Genomic DNA, 21465 nt, shown 5'->3' with positions numbered 1-21465 from the left:
CGCACTCCTCGATTCCGTCCTGGAAGGAATCGAGGGCAGCGAAAAGGCTGAGGAGCCCTTTGTGTAATCGGTATTTATTGTCATTTTATGTTACGGTCCACCGACCGAATTAGCTTTTGGGTTTTTGTTCTAATTTATCTAAATATTGTATCGCTTTAGGTGCTCGTGATTCACTTAAGTAATTATACATTTTTATACACTGTAGCCCGCAAGTTATCTTATTTATTAATATACAATTGTTGCAATTTCTCTACTTGCTTTTCATTTAATTATCCTTCACTATTGTCTCTATGCATCATCATAGAGTGGCGCTCAAACCGAGATATTTATATTTATTCCATATTCATTATGCCTTTTATTAATCTAGGAACCTACACGAATGAGTATAGTAACCGGACAGGTAACTGAGGTCTTAGAGGTAATAAGTCAAACCACCCACGACCCTGCATCCCATTTCCCCGAGTCTCATGCTTATTCCTATATCCCCAAACCTATCCCTATCCTATATCCCCATCCCATACCTATTCCTTATCCCCCATTAAAATCCGTTTCCATGACATTGGCACCCAACAAGCATCGTGTTTCTTTTTGAATATTTCTTTTCCAAAACACGATGACTTACCTCCCAAAGACTACAGTTATTTGTTTCGGATTGTGAACTCGTTCGTTATTTTGTCCTAATATTCTAAATTTTATTTGTTCCGACTATAAAACTTTAAATTTTGCTAGTCACGATTTCATACAATAATTGTTACCGTAACGGTATTTTGTTTTCAGAGTCATTAGTTCTAATTATACCGATTTTTGCCGGCTCACTTTTAAATTTTTTGGTTTACCGTCGTGGAGTTGCAAGCGAATCCGCACGGCGTGATTTTAGACGCATTTTGATATTTTTTTTATCAATAGTACTTATTAAACTTATAAATTAATTAATGACAAATTAAAACGTATTATTTGCGTAATATTTTTTCTTAAATTTTTCTGGTTCGGTGGTCGTAACTATGTGTGTTATATTTTTCATATATTTATATAGTCTTTTATTGACTTACGCGGTACTTGCAAGAGACGTCGGACTAGTCTATGCGGTATGCGCAGGATGGCGATCTAAATGATAGAGATCAATACGTCAATTTTATCATTGTCCTTGTGGAATTTATTTAATTTTGTGTTGTAAGTTACAATTATTCCTTCGCAAATTAATATTAAGAGTGTTATATATGGTTTACACCTAATTTTGAAATACAATTTGCACATTTATCATCAATACATACTTCTTCTATAATTTATGTGATACCCACATTATTGGTATGGAAATGTCAATATTTGGGCATCGGAATTTGTGTTAACCATTGATTGTTTCAGCAAAAAGTTTGTTTAATGTTTAGTATGGTGCTATAAGTGATTTAATAAAGTTCCAAAGGAGAAGGAAGGATGTTAAACTAGGACGATATCGACATGAACATTTATATACCTACTGGATGACAAGAATTATTAACCTCAAATTTGACAGAACCATTGGATTGAAACATACTATGTGGATGTAACACCAAATCAATTGGACAGCTGGATGAACCTTATTGTGGAATGGAGTTTACAAAAGGTCCTTTCGTTCCATTTCTATATTGTGAATAATTAATAATTTCTATATCTCAAATAAAATCATTATCGGGTTATTCCAGTCGCGCTGTCATCGATTATCAGTGATTTATTTTCATTCTTGTTAAAATTTGACACTAAATTATTCTGAATTCATTTCTTCTTAATTATTAACTTTCTATTCATTTTATTTTGCTATTACAATTAATTATTTGCGTCGGTAGAATACATTTATTTCGGATAATATGTTTCTACATTGTTTTTTCTTACTAGTTTGACAGTTCGATATTAGTTTTTCAAATCTGTTCTTTTTATAATGTAGACAATTGAAATTATTCATCTCGCGTTCATTATTGATAAAATTGAAGTAATCTTTCGTTCATTGAAATAAATTTAGTCATTTTTAATTCCTATTCAATATTCATATTTCAAATTGATTTCTGTTTACGTTAAACGTCAAGCGCGCTTACATTTGCGGTCGCTAGATGACACCTTCGTAGAATTTATTTGAAATATTTAATTTCAAGATTCTGTTCTTTCGTAAGAATGATTATTTATTATACATAAATATTTATTTTTACAGGTGAATATTTTTGATAAAATTTTCCTTCTCGTTTCCTTTATAAAACTTCCGTCTACATATTTTTTTGAATCAATTTAATTTTTTCTCTCCTGTCAATCCTTTCTAATTTAAAGACATATTTTTTTTTAAAGCTTTTTGATTTCATTCTAGATGCTTTCACTCAACTATATGCAACTTTCCGTCCTCTCCTAATTTTTTAAAAAAGCATATAAGCTAACATTAATTAATATTTTTAAATTTTTTTTTCTCTTTTCAAATCCTAGCATTCAGCTATTTATTATTCATAAACATTCAATTTACTTTCACTAAAATTATTAATTACATTCTTTTTGATTTTGCAATTTTTTTATATAAATAAATAATTATTATTTAAAACTTCTTTATATGCATTTAGAGTACATTTTAATTTTGAATATTCTCTTTCATTGAGATTTAAAAATTTTCTTTGAGTATTAAAATATTTTTCTTTCAAATACAATCTGGAATTTGATATTTAACTACATTTCCATTTGAAATAACTAAATTATTTTTTCTTTCAATTTAACTTGAATTTAATAATTGATTATTTTTTTTGCTTGTTCAGCGTGCTTATTTTACTGGGCAAATATTTTTTAAAAATGCTGATATTTTATTTATTATCAACTATGTTTGAAACTTTTAGGAGTTGTCAAACCTTCATTCAGTATGACACACAATGTCAGAGATTTTTTCTTTTGTTATTATGGAAAGGTGTGTTTCCGTGCTAGTCACACTCAACAAATTATTTTGGAATTTTGTCAGGGCCGCATTTTAATAATGCCTATTTATTAATATTCAATTTTTTCGTGAAGGAATTTTGTACTGTTTTTTCTTTTGTCTATTACACACCTCAGATATTTATAAATTATAATTATTATTTTTGCTCTTTTACAAGCTTCTTTTTTGGATTGATTTTCTTTTTATCGAATTAATTATCGCAAATTTTATACATATATTATGTCATTGAGTAATATTTTCTATTATAAAATTCTATATTTCTTTATTTCAATTTCTTTGTGAATTTTTACTCACCTATGGTAAACTATTTCAGTTACTGACTTCTTTCCTGCACATGGCAATACACCCTTGTTCCGGTGAACGTCCATCGCAAAGGTGGTGGTTGCAGACCTTTCGGGAAGGAGGCCTACTCAATTCATACCACACATTCAGCATCTGGACCTACTTTTGGTAAACAAGCATAGTTCTAAAATCCACCATAGTGCCAGGATGAGAGTTATGGTGTTCCCGGAAGACGCAACCGCTGTCTTGGCGTTTGGAAGGGCCTGTCAGTTTAGTTACCTAGTGATATAATATCTATATTTAAAATTACCTACAATTGTCTAATTAAGTACATCGCGCTGGTGATCGTGTGATCTTTATTTATACCAGTTGCCTTTGTACTTGTTTTTGCGTGACGGTTTTGTTTGCTATTTTTATAATATATTTTTTTTATTGATTGTAGTGATTGGTTATACTTGTTCTGTTCAATGTATCTTTGTCGGTACAGGTTGCGGGGAGATTTTATTATTATTTGTTGGCTGCTAGCTCCTTGGAAGTCGTGGGAACTGAAGGTGTCTCACTACTGTCCGGTGTGTTTTAGTGATCCGGGGTGCTGAAGATGTTCCTCGGACGCGTCTGATTTTTTTTTTCTCTAGCAGTCAATCCTCTTGGTATTTGGGTTGAACTATCGGTACTGAAGGCGGTTCCGGTAGTCCCCTCTCTTTTTGGCGTTGGAATCTGCCGCTGATTGTGTGGATTCCACCGCACTCTGATGTTTATGGTGGTGAGTTGGCAGGCGTGATGCGAATAATAGAAGCGATCGTCTGTCAACACTGATGATGTTGTGCAGCGGCCTGGACTGTATGAAGGAAATCAACCTACTTATCAAAATTCCTTGAGGGAAGAAAGTGGACGTTATTATACGATCTCTTTAGCCTTTCATTTTTTATTTTTTGCAGCCCCAACTTGAATGTCGGACCAGTTGCGAACCATGTTGTTCTTTAATTACATTTAGTTTCCGATGTGTTCATGGTTTCCTCGTCGTTGCCTGGTTTTCGTGTGGTGCTTCCTTAACTTCGTTTTTTTTTGCTCATCCGGATCAGGTCTCTTCTTGCTGGATTGCTAACAGCAAGGAGGGAGTTGTCTCGAGATGGCGTCTCGGGTTTGGCGGGATTGAGTTGGTCCAGAATCTGCGGCGGAGTATTTTAAGTAGTTAGCTTTAAGTGTGTATGAAAGGGATATGGCTAGTTTTGCTATCGCGAGGTTTTAGAGTAGTTTGAAGCAGAGCCGTATATTCTGGAACGGACGATATCTTGCTACACCATTGTAGACTTTAACGTAGTATACTAAAATCGATGATTAATTTTAATGTTATATTTTGTACTAGGAATTCTTTTCTAGCTTAGTTTCCTCCTTGTTCGCGTTATTTTATTTGTGGGAGCGCTGCTTGGGATCCGGACCATGGCTTGGAAGTCCATCACACGTCATTTGTTCTTTCAGGCTTAACAGAGAATCCACATCACAGCTGTTGGTTGTTAGCCACACTGTTATTTTTATTCAGATTAGACATCTGAAAGTAGTATATTTTAGTAATGTTCTTTTTAAATATTCGGACGGTGCTTGACGCACAGTATTTATTACTTTCCGACAGATACGCCCTCACGCAAAAGCAAACTGGCACTCATTGTTTATTAATTAGTATGTTATTTGTTCGAACCAAGTTGGTGAATTTATTGTATTTATTATTATTTTTTATTATGTATACTTGCCAAAAACCACGGCATATACGATTGAGAATTTATATTTTTTGCTTTGTGCACTTTATAACTTTTGCCAACTATTAAAGGTTCATCTTTTTTTCAATAACTTAATATCATTTGAAATCAATTTATTAAATCATTCATTGATCTATTATTATTTTCAACTTAATTACTCAATGCTTATATTATTACTCAAATTATGGAAGCAGTTTTAATTTCTATTAATTACTTTATTATATTATACTATCTCTGCAACTTTACCAATTTAATGAATTGAATTAAATTTCTTGAACCAAAATATTAATTCATTTATATACAATATATTAATTTATTATACCATTTCATATATTATTATTATCTGAGGTGCATTTATGTAAATTTTTTTGGCTATTATTTCAATTTTTTATACTGATATCAAATCTTTTCAAATTAATAATTATTATACAACTCTTCCTATCTTTTTGGAAGCTTTATCTAAATCAATTTTTATATATTCTAAATATTGCAGTTTTACACTGCTGGGTTGAATCCCCACTATTTGTTTTGATGTGAATTATCTGTGATAAATTATAATATTTTATATATTTCTATATACACGAGCTTAGGTGTTTTTATATTTATTAGATCTTTTTCAAAATTTATAACTTATTGGTGGACCGGTTAGGTAGGGTAAATCTACGAGACCTCTCCCAGCTCTTCACTCTTCAGCAAATAATCTTCTTCGTTTTTTGGATTCTTCATAAGCCTCTCCCTCTGTCACCAAATAACAGAGTGGAAATTTCATCTATATGTCTCCTTCGCTTCGCCTGTAGCCGCGCTATCTCTAAGCATGCCGTCCATGATGCCCAACCCCTGGGAGGATTGATGCTATCAGAAGACCCCCCCCGAGAAGTTGACAGTCGAAGTCCTCGCTATGGCTTGTCCTTCTCTTACCGAGGTTGGAGGTAATGTCATGTTATTTTATAACATAACACACTAAGTCAAGGAAGTCTTTACGAGGGCAACACTACGCATAAGTACGACCGGATCGCGCCTGCGCACGGGATAGTTTGTACGGAGTTCGTGACACTATTTCCGGCGCTATCGGAGCTAGCGGGCTTTTGACACGTAGGCGAAGCGAGAGTCCCTCTCTCAGTCCTGATCGTTCGAAGGAAGCAGACGTCTTGGCCAGTTCCGAGCCTCGGACCCTGGGCACAGGGCTTTCGATTTCCTGACGTTTTGGAGACGAGGACGATGGCCATCTGAAGGACGTCCCCCCCACGCCAGGAGATCGGAGGAACTCCACGGTCCCCACACGTTCGAAGACGCACTCCTCGATTCCGTCCTGGAAGGAATCGAGGGCAGCGAAAAGGCTGAGGAGCCCTTTGTGTAATCGGTATTTATTGTCATTTTATGTTACGGTCCACCGACCGAATTAGCTTTTGGGTTTTTGTTCTAATTTATCTAAATATTGTATCGCTTTAGGTGCTCGTGATTCACTTAAGTAATTATACATTTTTATACACTGTAGCCCGCAAGTTATCTTATTTATTAATATACAATTGTTGCAATTTCTCTACTTGCTTTTCATTTAATTATCCTTCACTATTGTCTCTATGCATCATCATAGAGTGGCGCTCAAACCGAGATATTTATATTTATTCCATATTCATTATGCCTTTTATTAATCTAGGAACCTACACGAATGAGTATAGTAACCGGACAGGTAACTGAGGTCTTAGAGGTAATAAGTCAAACCACCCACGACCCTGCATCCCATTTCCCCGAGTCTCATGCTTATTCCTATATCCCCAAACCTATCCCTATCCTTTATCCCGTTCCTGATCCCATCCTTCCTAAACCCCCATGTCAAACCATAATATGACAATAGTCATTTAAAAAATATATATTTATTATCTCGAGACAACGGTAGTAATTGTTGCACAAGAAACTCAATCTGCAGTCTGACTTTGCGGACAGTTGCATTTGGGAGTGTAGCTCTTTTCTGCATAAGATATTTATTTCCCTTGGCAAGCTGTGGGTGGGTATTCTCGCGACTTTCACCATTTCGCTTTGCCGACATTCTATGGTCAAATTTTATTAGTAAAGGGTTGGGCTTAAAATCTTCATTTGGTAATATTTTATAATTAAATAATAACAAGATAAAAAGAACTTTTTATATACAACGTTTTAAAATTTTCTGTTGACTAGCTTAAACGATCAAAAAAATTTGTACTTCATAGAAATAATACTGAAATATCATTTTGACATGTCATGTCGATTTCCATAGTAACGCACGTAGGTATATATTGATAATTTAGTTGCTAGCAACCGATAATGGTGTCGAAATAACTTTTCATACCAAACAAAATTATTTGAAAATAAATTCAATTTTACTTAAAGTAGGCTAAACGTATTAAAAAATGCATTGTCATCGTGTTCTAATATATTCTAACAAAAAGATGGCTAAAACTATTAAAAATGTATTGGCATCGTGTTCTGATATAGGTATTGTAAAAGTTTTAAATGTCTAGCTAGTCGGGAAGTTAGTTGCAAGATTTGTACTGGATAGATAACCACAGGACAAATAAGAATACAACCTAATAAAAACGTTGTAAAAATGTCCTGTCTCACTAACTGATTCTTCTTTGTTCATGGTTGTTTTTTTTAGTTTGTCACTGGAAGCTCAGTAACGGCCAGCATTGGGAGACTCTCATCATCGTCGGAGATGACTGATGTCCAAGATACTTGGGAAGACATACAGATTGACGAACAGTATATTAAGAAAGATGTCCAGGAATACATCGAAAGGTTTAGTGATATAAACGTGATCTGCCACACTGCTAAACATCATATTGTTCAATCGAATGTGACAAATTCTGAACTAAAAGAGGTTGTTATAAAATTGGAAAAGAAATCGTTTCATAAAAATAATTTTGTGTGCAGTATCTGCTATAATATTTTTGGATCGTTCGTCCTAATGAACATTCACAAATTATTGCATGAAAATACTTCGGCAAAAACAAGTAATTCCGTTGCAAGACTGTATAAATGTGTTAAGTGTAATTACTCATGTAAGCAGTTTTGTCATATGAAGAGACATAAAATGACTCATTCTGGAGAAAAACCACTTAAGTGTGAAGTGTGCAATTACTCTTGTGCAAGGTCAGATACTATGAAGATACATAAAATGACTCATTCTACTAATAAGGCATTTAAATGTGATGTATGCAATTAATCATGTATACATTCAGGTAATATGAAGAAACATAAAATGACTCATTCTGGTAATAAGGCATTTACATGTGATGTGTGTAATTTCTCATGTGTACTGCCAAATAACTTAAAGGAACATAAAATGACTCATTCTGGAAAAAAGCCATTGAATTGTGATGTATGCAATTACTCATGTATACGGTCAGGTAATATGAAGAAACATAAAATAACTCATTCTGGGGAGAAGCCATTTAAATGTGATCTGTGCACTTACTCATGTGTGCAGTCAGGTAGCATGAAGTATCATAAAATGACTCATTCCGGTGTAAAGCCATTCAAATGTGATGGTTGCAATTACACATGTGTCACTTAAGGCAACATGAAGGTACATAAAATGACTCATTCTGAGGAGAAGCCATTTAAATGTGATGTGTGCAATTACTCATGTGTGCAGTCAAGTAACTTAAAGTTTCATAAAAATGTGAATCATTCTGGTGAAAAGTCATTTAAATGTGACGTCTGCAAATACTCATGTGTACTGTCGGGTGATATGAAGAAACATAAAATGACTTATTCTGGGGAGAAGCCATTTAAATGTGATGTGTGTAATTACACATGTGCACTGTTAGGTAGCATGAAGAAACATAAAATGACTCATTCTGGGGAGAAGCCATTTAAATGTGATGTGTGTAATTTCTCATGTGCACTGTCAGGTAGCATGAAAAAACATAAGATGACCCATTCTAGGGAGAAGCCATTTAAATGTGATGTGTGCAATTACTCATGTGCACAGTCAGGTAGCATGGAGTATCATAAAATGACTCATTCTGCTAAAAAGCCATTTTAAGATGATGTATTACAATTACTCATGTGTAAGATCAACTAGCATTAAAATACATAAAATTAAATATTAAATTGGAAGGCCATTTAAATCTGAGGTGTGCAATTACAAATCTATAGTGTCAAATTCCATAAATTTGGAGGAATTTGTATGTTTTAATAGCATAATATACTGCACTTTAGCTGCAATAACTCAACATTGTGGAGATTAGAGCTTCCAAACTATATTGGTAATGCTAGTCGTCCTAAACTACAGAGTTGTAATAAACGGTTGTCCAGAAATCAATACAATTAATTGAGTATAATTTTATACGCATGCAAAATATTGCATACGTAGTGTATTAAATTTGTAAAATTGATTATACTAACTGTCGTATGCATGAGATTCCCAAAAACCTTATAGGCTATATACTGCACGTTTGTATGCATGAGTACAAACGTAATTAGCTGTTAAGTGACGTCACGAATGTGAGATCTCATTTGTCCTGGTGTTCGTATTATAAAATTTCATTCCCCGATAAATAATTCAAAATTTTGAAATTGTAAATGTGTCTGAAAGTGTGCGAACGGTACCATATAAATTTAATAATTATACATGAATAATTATTATGAACTTTAAATAATTTATCAGCTATTTTATCACATGTATTTTAAAATTATTCTACTGTACGAAAGGGTGTATTGCCAGTAAACTTTTCCATTTGGTGGCAATACTGAATACTGAATATATGGCAATACTGAATATTATTATGACTAACTTCACTTCAATGGGACTTCAATTATTATGAGAAATGTCAAAACACAATAAGAATAAATGACAGTAAATGCAAATGATTTAGATCTCTGTATAATATTATCATTTATACCAATCACCGTATGACACTATTGATATTTCCAGTGTATTTAAGAGTTTTGCCTTGTTTATTACAGTTATCTTACAATAATTAACTAGGTAGATAGGTACCTATTTTGAAGAACGCAAAATGCTTCCACTTGTATATTTTAATGCCAGATACAGCAGTAGGTACATATTTTTGCGGTGGTTTAGCGGAGATATTTTATCGTTTTCTTACGTAAGTCCATCTTATGTCTCCATGAGAAATATTGCAAGCAAAATAGGAACGAGGCATTTTATCAGTTACCTACTATCTAGATTATAGACTAGGGATCAAAACTATACGTATTTTGTAAACAGCATGACTAGGAACTGTTTTTAGCGTTCGCAAATGTTTTACAGAATCTAGAAAACGAACAAGGACCTCAACTAAACGTTTGTTGCAATGATTGCAAAATTAAAATGACATTTGAAAGTGACAGCTGAGGTAGGTAGCCATTTTCAATGGCGCGTGACGTCAGATCGCTTACGTCACAAACAGTCTTATAAGCTATTCGATTGAAAATCGGTTAAATAGCTTATAAAGAATTTGGGAATCTCACACATACGGCCCTAAGACATTACACGATTTTTGTCGTGTTTGGTCGTTTTGAATTTAATGCTATATCAATAACAAATATACCTAAGTAGATTAACAATACCATGGCTAAACTATCTTTAGTATAAATAAGTTGGCAGTTTCTTTTCGATATTTGTTGAATTTGAGTCGCAGGTAACGATGTGACCTAAGCAGGTAAAAAACTAAGATTTTTCAGTTAATATTGAAAATTAACCAATTACTTTTTTTCCAAGGTTTTAAAAATATCTTTATGATTCTAAAAGTATTTTAGCAACAGCTAGGTGTATCGTTTACATGATTTTTTATGCCATAAGTCCCGCGTTCAATGATAATCGCGTATTAAAATTATATATTTTAAAATTATTGTCAAGGTAGGTAGGTACTTACTTTCACATGATATATTGATTTAAAAAAGTCACGTATATATAGTAAGTAACATGCAACAAAACAACTACCAATTCTGATCAAAATTATAGGTGCTTTTTTAAAAGTAATATGAAAATCAAAGCCATAAACACTTCATAGGTAACTAAATAGCACTGCATTAAAATCAAAGAGGTTTTTAATAGGAAAAGCGTACTCACATATTTTGATATTGATCAGAAAAGAATTTATTTTTGTAATCAATTGTAGTTTACGTGAGTTAACGGAGAATTCGTATATTTGTATGATCGATTCATCGCACGATATATAATAATTCTAGCACAATATTCTTCTGTGAGTTCAGAACGTACTGGTGATGATTTTTTTATTATATTTAGTCACTAAACTTTATTAAATGTTTTAAATATCACTTAAACCTTCTTTAAATCAATTCTAGCGCAAAGATGTGTCAAGAAAAATTGCTCAGGTAAACAGTCTTATCGCATGAAGAGACATAAAATGACCCATTTGGTGGTCAAAATTTTTATTAATGTCATGACGTTTATACTCATCTGCATCACCAGATTATCTCAAAAAGACACCAAAGACTCATTCTGATAAAAAGCCAATATAAGGAATATTCATATTTTGAAAACACCTGAAATACATACCTACTAAGTAAAAATCATTTTTATATAGAAATACGACGCCCGATGGACTTGAAACCATCAGTCATTGGTTCACGCAAATGTGTTTAACCATGCGTTGGTTTAACCAATATGTATGATAGTCCGCACACTTGAGAACTATTGAGAATTGTAAAATTTCATTATACATTATATTTTATTATTATAGTTCTCCCAAAAAATATTGTACGAGTACCTACTCACATATAACTTGTGTAGATTTATGAATTTCATAGATAGAATTTGCAAGAGATTTCCGTTCAATAAAAAAATACTTAATATATAAAATCAACACAAAAATATTTACAAGATAAAAAGAACTTTTTATATTAAACGTTTTTAAATTTTCTGTTGAATCATATAAACTTGACAAACGATCAAAAAAATTTGTACGTTAAGGTCTCCACACACCAAAGCAAATATTCGCGGCGAATATTCGCAGCGAATTATTCGCCAATCAAGCTCGTATTGGCTTACGGGACAGAGCACGCTTGCGCGACCGCCTTGCGTCTTGAGTGCGAATTTGCAGCGAATATTCGCTGCGATTTTCGGGAACTCTGTCGACAGCGAATTTATTCGCGGCGGACAGATTTCGCCAAGCGAATTAGTAAAATCAAAATGGCGAAGATATTGAGCAGCTGATCGAGTTGGTCCGGAAATATCCAATCCTTTATGATTTCTCTGACAGTGATCTAGTCATAGATAAGATACTTACAGTGACTACAAAACATAAGAAAGAAAGATAAGATATGGGATGAAATTGGCAGGGAAATTGTTGAAAATGGTATGAAGGTCGTCATATAATATTATGTAGGTATCTTTGTCTAACCAAAGTATGTAAAGTATTTTGACAGGATGAATACGCTATTATAAATAAATAACTTTAATCTAAGGTCCCGATATTTAAAAAATACATATTATTAATTTGCGTCATGCACAGCCTTTAATAACAGAAACTTTATAACTTTGATTGTTAGTGCACTGACAGTTGTAACTTATTGCGATCGTTTGACGTTTTGGTTTCGACTTTCGAGCAGTCATATCAATAATGTTATAATTAGGTATCATTTACAATACCTACTTCAATCATATTCGGTATCGGTCACGTAAATACCCATTTTATATTCGTCGATAATATCTTGATAATATTTTTTTAGGTTAGATAGGTAGTCTTTAAGATTATTTTTTTGCATCTAACATTATGCAGCATAGCATTTCTATTGTAGCTAAAGATATAATATACATATAGGTAGATAAGTAGGTACTCCATGTCGTCATTGTGGTATTTTGTAAGGTTAACTACTTACTATCGGGTTATTTACAGTAGGACATACCTAGGTTGTGTTTGTTTTTTGATCTCAAGAGACCTCAATCACAAAAACGATATTATGTACCTATATACCTACTATATATTTCCTTCATTATGTATAGGTATATTGAGCTAATAAACTGGTTTTGCCCAGTGCCGACCGCGAACCAAGATAATATCTACATGTTCCATGTACCTACCTAACATAACCAATGTTTTCTGTTTCACATTAATTTGTATACCTACAAACATTTTAAACTTAATTGAGATGTTCTTAAACTTCTGTTCATGTAATATTACGTAGGGAGGTATATCTTGGTCTGCATTAGGCAATAAGATTAATAATTTTATGTGCATGTAAATATAAAGGTCAGGTACCTCCTCTAAGTACATAATATTATATTACCATCAATGGGTCTATTCTATGCTTATCGACCGCTAAAGTGATAAATATTATCAAACTTAGGGTAGGTTTGTATCAAAATATTAGCACTTATTGTAACAATTACACGAAGCCGGTTTTTATTGTTGCAATAAGTGCTATATTTTAACAGCACCTATCTTGCTGCTGTTAAAATATTGCACTTATTGCAACAATAAAAACCGGCTTCGTGTAATTGTTACAATAAGTGCTAATATTTTGATACAAACCTACCCTTAGTTTGATACTATTTATCAATTTAGTGTTCGATAAGTATAGAATAGACCCACATGGATACCTACCTGAATGATGTTGGAGATATACTAATGCTTTGTGATGAATTTAATTTTAGCAAAGATTTTCAACCTTTCAACGTAGGTACAAAGCACCAGAAGAAATTAAAAATGAAACCCCCGGCATTAACAGGAATAAAATAATATTTCATCATCAACATCAGTCGGGGTCGTTCCACTGCTAGATGAAAGCCTCTTCTAGCTCCTTCCACTATTTTCGGTATCTAGTTCTTCGCTGCTACATACTTTTATTGTACTTCATGTGAACAAAGAGATCAACTAAGTGAAGTGTCAATCAACAAAAGTGGCAATTGTGCACAATGTTAATGAATTTTCCAAAACATTAAGTGTGATAATATAATATACAAGGATGAATAAGGCGTGGGTGAGGGCCAAGGTCCATTTTATGATTCCTCTATTGATGTACCTATTTTTATTAAGAAAAATGTTTGCCGTAGAATGGGGTGAATACTGAATAGACCCTTTTTAAAATTTCTATTTTTCTGCTACACATTATTCGGACAAACATGAATGACTTAAAACCTGTTTCTATGGACATAATCATACTCTAAAATATTTTTCAACTACCATTTATTATCAAACAGCCAATTTTGTGTGATGTCTCTTTCTATCCAGCGTTGGGGTGATTATAGACATGGCGGGTGGATAGAATCGAATAATGGTAATTTCTTAATGTTAAAAATGTAATTAAGTACCTACTGTACATTACAAATTTATGTAGGTACATTTAAGTATGTAAATCAAAATCAAAAATATAAATTTAAATGCTATACAACACAGTATCATGTAAGTATTTAAAAAAACATATACTTACATAAACATCTATTTATCCAAGAATTATTTGATACTTGAATCTGTATTTTATATACCATATTCGATGGATGTATGTGGTGTATTTTGTAAAATATTTGGTACGTATTTATTATTTAACTAAGCGTATTTAATTTGCTACGTGACCTGTAGCTCTTTTATAATCACAAATTATTGTTGAATGTTCCGAAAATGAGTTTATGTGCCGAAACAGCTGTCAAGGTAAATGACTCAGTTAAAGTAGAATTAACAAAATAACTATATTTCAAAACCATTATAATCCATCTACCATGTAAACACCATTTCAAGTAATAAAGAAATAAAAAGTCACCTAATTAAATAATATTATACTAGAAAAAATATACTATCTATATACCCACTTAATTTTCATTTAAAGTTGTAAAACGCCCGGTTACTAAATAGAGGAAGGACAGATTCTTCTGGCACGACCGAATCACATTGGAACGGTGTTATTGTCATTTGAAAGTAACAATACTGACACCTAAATGAGTCGCCTACACTGCCAGAATCATCTGAACCCTGTCTACCTATCTATATACAATTTATTGTTATTTTTTTTCATGTTTGTCCATTTTATTACAATATCGTGTTACTTTTAAAGCTCATTGTAATTCTAATAATTATATAAATATTTTTCTTGTATTCTGTGCAAAATGATTATTAAAACTTTCTTAAGAGGGGGCTCAAGAGGAGGAGATTGAAATATAATCTAGTATCAAAAGGACATCGGCGTCGTTAGGACGTTAATTTAAATCGATATTTTCGCAAAAATCACTAATCATCGGAGATTTTATTTAAAAAAAAAAAAATATTATTGGCATTGTCGGCCGTCTTACACATTATTATTTGATAAACAACTGCACGTGTCCGTCGATCAGAAAACAGGGCTGTCAAAATATTATATGCATTAATATTTTTTAAATGTGAATTTCGTCATAGTATTATTATTACATAATTCAAATTGAGCGTAGGTTGATACGAAATAGAAAATAATACGATGATAAATATAATCCATATCAATTATTTGAAAACAATACATTTGCATGTAGGTACATGTATAATATAGTGAAAAGGTCAGATACCTGTTTAATTTGCAAGATAACATCAAAATTTGTATATACTTACCTAAATGAAGAATATTCGACATTCATGAGTGAGCACGGCTCAAAGCTATGAAAATGTGTTTTTTTCAATTTGAAAATATTTTAATTGTGTATTATTTTATTACAGATTCATAATACGTTATATAACTAATACAACATACTGTTTTTTTCTATGAATAAAAAAGACTGGAAGGAACATATTGTGTCACGGCAATCAAGAAAGACCGGAAAATATGGCCAACAATGCATGATACACAAACATAAAATACACAAAATTACCTATTTAAGTTTACCGCACACGTGCAGACCACACGATATTTGTTTTCGCAAAGTCATCGCTTTCCGAAATGGCGAATTTGGTTGCCAGTTTTTATGGCGATGAATCAGTATGTTCCTTCCTGTCTTTTTTTATTCGTAGGTTTGTTTACTATGTACACCAAGAAATTTCCATTTATAAAATCCAAAATGAGTTTTGGAATATAATGCAACTAATACTAGAAAAATTCCATCATGGGTGTTTACTTCTTGAATTAGTTGACCCCAGAAACAACAGGTCCATTCCACTACGTGAACCACAGTGGATATTATGCAGGGTCCACATTGGCAACATGTCGCGCGACATGTTGCCAGTGTAGACCCGGCATTAGATGCACAAAACTTGAATAAAATATATTATAAATAAAATTTAAAAAGTACAATATAATTAATTGCGTCGACAGCCCTGGCGTCGCCCGCCAGTCGGGTGGACTAATAAAAAAATAATGTATCTAGTGACTGTATGTTAATAATTATTTTTAGGCACTCATGATATAAATTATTTCGCCCATTGCCTTTACATGCAATAATGGTTCTACCTACCACTTGTTTCACTAGTATAAAAGTGAAGTTGCGCAGTCAATAAAAAGTCACTTTCTTTTTATAATAGGCAGACACTAAATTCTACGTTTTAAAAAATATGCATTAGAATTAAACAATACCTATTATTTTTAATACGTAGGTCCTAAACATTACAAATAAACACTATTCATTATTAATGTTTTTTGGATAGCACATGAAATAAAAATGTAGGTAGATATGCATTTCAACATCCTTCGTATGTTTAATTCTCGGACAATTTCAGGTTAAAAAGTTATTAATATATTATTAAGTTTATATTGTGGCAACCACATAATTGAAAATGTCACCATCATATTGGTTGCAATACTTTCTCCCAAACAGTTGATTAACAAATTGAATTTAGTAACATTTACGTACCTACCTATATTAGAAGATATTATTTTTTGGTCACCCCATTCTGTCTTCACATCGACCGTGTTTATAATTTAAATTTAATTTAGAGACCATTTACATTTGACACAAGCATTGTCGGCGACCTTTGTATATTGCTAGTAGACCAACAATTCCGGACCACATATAAAAAAATCATATTTTCAATTCTCAAGGGCAATTCTGTAGAGCTTACCCTAAACCTAAACCAAGTATTTTTTATTGAATGATCCTGCAAAAATATTCAAGTACAGTTAAGTGACATATTTTGTTTTGGTGTATAAGCCATAAATAAATATACATAAATTATATTTAATATATACATGTATACTGTATGTATAGCCACGGTTGGTCTTGCACTTGTTGCTGTAGCTATGCGATCTGGTGTGGTCCATTATCCAAAAACACTCAATCACATCCCTGGTCAAACAGCGGGCAGCCGTGTAGTGAGTCTGGCTGGCCTATGGTGGCACTAGAATGATTTCAATATACACAGTCTGTTAATTTGAATATGTTTTCGACTGAAAGTTGTAAAAATATTAGAAATCAGGATTTAAATAATTAAAAAAACTGTTTCATTAAATATCATATTCATACCTATGCAAAATTTTGATTCCTTTGAAGTACCTATACAAAATACGGATGAATATAAACCAAACAAAAATATTTGTTACTGGTACTGCCATAGTAAAGTAAAGTTTAACATACTTCCCTAATAGAACAAAATTCCCAATTCTTGTCGTTCTGTAGATGTTTCATTTCAGTTTTTACCAACGATCCACTAAATATGAATTGGTCATAAACACTCAAAGGAAATCTGGCACTCACTGCCAGAATGTCCATGTCAGATACCTGCATAAAAATAAATGTCATGTTATGATATTATACGTAATGAATATGAATGTATCAGAAACAAAATAGATTTTATTACGAATTTCACATTTACAGAAAATTTTCTGCGCTCATTTTTGAAAGTCTCCAAGTATGATGGGTATATTCGCACATGGGTGCAGTTAATGCGCCCAATGATTTTCGGGAAACCTGCCCTTTCTTGAAGTCTGAAATTAAAAAATATTTTTACCGACACAAAATAATATTCCCGTTAAATTCTTATTGAGTAGGTAATTTACTTGTTGTGTCTATGCGCAGTTACTCTAGTTACATGACATGTACATTGTAATATTGTATAAATTGATCAGAGGGTATCAACACAACACTAAAGACTGTCAGCGCTGTATGGCGACTTTATGTAAGTATTACTAAGCACTGCTATTATAGCATCGGACACGTTTCCTATGCATCTGCTTACTGATGCCTGACTCATTGCGCAGAAGACTTGGCCTACCCGTTTTTGGTACGCTCCCTCTGCGTAGAAACGCAAAATAGTCAAAACCTACAATTCAAATAAAGGAGACATGTTATTTCAATAGCATATTACCTTCAAATCCTGTTAACCCTTCATGGTAAATGCTTATTTATAATATGTGCAGTTATGAAACTGAGTAAATCTATCTTACCTATGAGCCATGGCAATCTTGCCCGGTCATAAAGTAAGGTTATATTAAATGTCGATGTAATTTGTCGCACGCCATCTCATTATATCTTCAGCGTGTAATAAGCATTCAGAAGACGTGTACATTTTGTCAACAAACAACTGTCACTTTGACATTCGTATATGTATTTAGTCTATGGCTGCATCCAATGCTGCAACTTAGTCTATGGCTGCAACCTTGTTTCAGATAATTAAAATACATTTTACGCAAAGTGGGTAAAAGTTGTAGCAATTCTGAAAGCGCTATAGTGTACGTATATTTTTCATATTTAATTCATAAAAATTATAGAATATTTGGCGTAAAATATTAATATTATTTACAATTTTAAATCTGGCGCGTAAATAAAATTATTTAGTTTATGGCTGCGTCACTGACGCTTTGGTGTGGGGCCAAACGCGAAATTCGCATCAAATCCAAGCGGTAGCGACAGCGAGAGCGAGGGCGTTGCGAATTCGCTGCGAATATTCGCTTTGGTTTGGGGAAGGCTTTATAGAAATAGTACTGAAATGACACTTTGACATTCCTATTGATTTCCATAGTAACGCACGTATATAATAATAATTTAGTTGCTAGGACCATCCGCTTAGCAACCAATGATGGTGTCGAAATAACTTTTCGTACAAAACAATTAAATGAAAATGAATTCAATTCTATTTAGAGATGGCTAAAAGTATTAAAAAAAATGCATTGGCATCGTGTTCTGATATTATATTCTAAAAGTTTCAATAGTCTAGCTAGTCGGGAAGTTAGGTAGTTAAAAATCGATTGCAAGCTAAGAAAAACCTTGTAAAATCAGGTAATTAAACACAAGATCTAAAAAATGAACATGAAAGAAACCAGTAAATGAACTAAGCATAATAAAATTACCTATTGAATCATATTTCTTATAATATTAATACTATCGACCGAAGGTACTCGATGGAATTTGAATTTAAATTGTAATGTACCAATACTTTGTACAAAACTTAAATCCATTAGAATTCCATTTTCCTATGCATACAGGACTGGTGAGACGAAAACACACAAAATGAATAGGCAATTCATGTGATAAGAAAACGTGTATTTTTTCTATTTTTTTATTTACCCATTGATTCGTTCTTTTTACCGGCAACTTCAAAGAATGACCATTTTGGCCAATAGCCGTTCGAATGTCTCCACATACTCTGGTGACACGAAATCACAATTTGCTCGATATAAATGAAAAAAATAAGATAAAGATCTTTAGTTAAACTGTCATCACATGATACAAAGAAATCTCTCGTATGTTTTTTGGAAAATGTGAGGTGACTAGCATGGAACCTCATCATTAGATATAAATTATCATAATATATTTAAGTATCTAATAATATTTGTTACTATGTAAACTAGTTGATAAGAAAGGCGTGTTTCATGATTCACACAATCTGACTGACGGCATGACGCCAGGTCAATCAACTCACTTAGCAATTTGCAAGACATCAAATTTCATCATAACACATTTGCTTTCTTGATAAAATGTAATTATTCATAAGAATTATTTAGCAACTTTGTAACGATGAATGCATTATTAAGCATTGCATTGCCATATAAAGCAATCCGGAAATGTGCGAACTTATCAGATTTGCTTGTACTTAGGCAACTCACAGTAAACAAGTCGTCGCTATAGGATTTGTTTCCCGAATAGACCAAATGTCAATTTTACAGGAGACGAAAAACAATTTTCATTGTCGTATATTTTAATATCAGTAGATGTATCAATCATTCTATCTGTACTGTATGATTGCAACATTATCTAAGAATAGATTCCAAGTCTAATATACTGGTATAAATCATTAAATGCACAGAAAATGCGTTTTATTTACAAGTACTCACTGTGGATATTCGGGAAATTTTTAGCGCTCTCTCAGAATAATGGATATTCGGGACAAACCATGGACGTTAGGGATTTAAGACCGTAGCGTATTGCTGCACGGCCCACGGATGACTGAGTGGTCAAAAAGTAAGCGCCTCAAATGTTATATTTATTTACATGATAATTGTTAATAATTACGTCTACTATTTAAATACTTAATGATAGTAATTACCCAAGTTCGTATGTAATAATAACATGCGGCAATCGATTTTTCGGTTTTTTTCGGATTAAGTAATAAAATAGTTTTTAAGTAATTAACTATTTTTTTATTGAACGAATAATTCACAAGATTTAAGAATGTACCATTCTAATAATTGAACATACTTACATAATTTTTTTAAATCACTTCTGAGAAAATGTATTATAAGGTATCTACTACTTCAATTACTAACCAACGTCACGGTCATTTCTTTAATATTTTATGATGGTACTTACTCGTACTTGCTAACAATTTTATATTTATACTTTTTCCAAAAAAAAAAAAAATCTATATATATCTGTATATTATTATATCTATATATTTCTATAATTGACAATTAAACTTATTACAAACCACCAAATAAATATTATATATTTACTATTGTAAGGAAAAACAACACAAAATAATAGCATGTATAAATTAATTACCATTGGCTGCTAATATTAGGTAGGTCCTAAGTATGTAATATCCACCAAATAAATAGTTACTATCATACGTATTAAATTAAATTAACTATCAGCGCATTCAAAAATAAATAATAGCATCGCCTTTATTTTCAGATTAAAAGTAAAATAAAGACAAACAATGTTTGATTAATAATAATTTGAAATAATAATTATTTTTTACGTCATAGTACTTGCCGGGTCATACTGTAGAATTCATATAACCGTTGGGATTTTGTGTCATTTATCAAAACAAAATGCAGTCATTTAGGTTAAAATACTCACTTCCACAACTCTACTGTAGTTCTAACTCTAGTTCAGGGCGAACTGGTGATATTATATCAGCTATGAATGATCTCTTGAAATTTGATGAATTCATTATTAAAACAATAGTAACGTTAAAAACAATATCAATAAGACGAAATTTGAAAGAAGTCTACGGACGGCCGAAAAATATGAAAGTGGGCGTGATTGTTTTAGAGCTAGACAGCGTGAATGTAGGAGCGAGATGCACGGCGTGAGCGCGGTTTGATTGGCTAAAGTCATATTCGGGAAATAAACACTCAGCCAGAGATATATTTCGACCGAAATTAACTTGGATATTCAGGTACGAATAGTTGGACATTCGGGAGGACACCACG

At 32.5% G+C, this 21465-nt stretch overlaps 1 protein-coding gene across 4 annotated transcripts; it reads right to left on the bottom strand.

Moving 5' to 3' along the window:
* Window positions 1-16840: 16840 nt before the first annotated feature.
* On the bottom strand, window positions 16841-18393 carry LOC147074146 (uncharacterized). Of its 4 annotated transcripts, XM_085943692.1 has the most exons (4): window positions 18256-18393; window positions 17685-17796; window positions 17447-17590; window positions 16841-17210 (listed from the first exon to the last, which is right to left on the bottom strand). In XM_085943692.1, the coding sequence occupies exons 1-4, from the start codon at window positions 18264-18266 to the stop codon at window positions 17163-17165; spliced, it is 315 nt and encodes a 104-aa protein (XP_085799818.1). In that variant the 5' UTR covers window positions 18267-18393; the 3' UTR covers window positions 16841-17162. The 4 variants fall into 4 exon arrangements, 1 of the variants encoding a protein (XP_085799818.1); XR_015070225.1 differs by having other exon boundaries at window positions 16841-17590; window positions 18177-18387; XR_015070227.1 differs by lacking the exon at window positions 17685-17796 and having other exon boundaries at window positions 16841-17590; window positions 18256-18390.
* Window positions 18394-21465: the final 3072 nt, after the last annotated feature.

This window comes from Rhyacophila brunnea, unplaced genomic scaffold (genome assembly GCF_057557595.1).
Source record: "Rhyacophila brunnea isolate RB1 unplaced genomic scaffold, BYU_Rbru_1.0 scaffold_16, whole genome shotgun sequence".
Taxonomy (NCBI): domain Eukaryota; kingdom Metazoa; phylum Arthropoda; class Insecta; order Trichoptera; family Rhyacophilidae; genus Rhyacophila; species Rhyacophila brunnea.
Note: the sequence above shows the minus strand (reverse complement) of the source record. Positions and strands in the feature narration are given on the sequence as shown.

Coding starts and splice junctions, on each gene's coding strand:
- LOC147074146 (XM_085943692.1), bottom strand. Junction 17,591..17,684: donor ATGAGCGCAGAAAATTTTCT/GTAAATGTGAAA, acceptor ATTTTTATGCAG/GTATCTGACATGGACATTCT. Junction 17,211..17,446: donor AATTTTGTTCTATTAGGGAA/GTATGTTAAACT, acceptor AAATCATTCTAG/TGCCACCATAGGCCAGCCAG.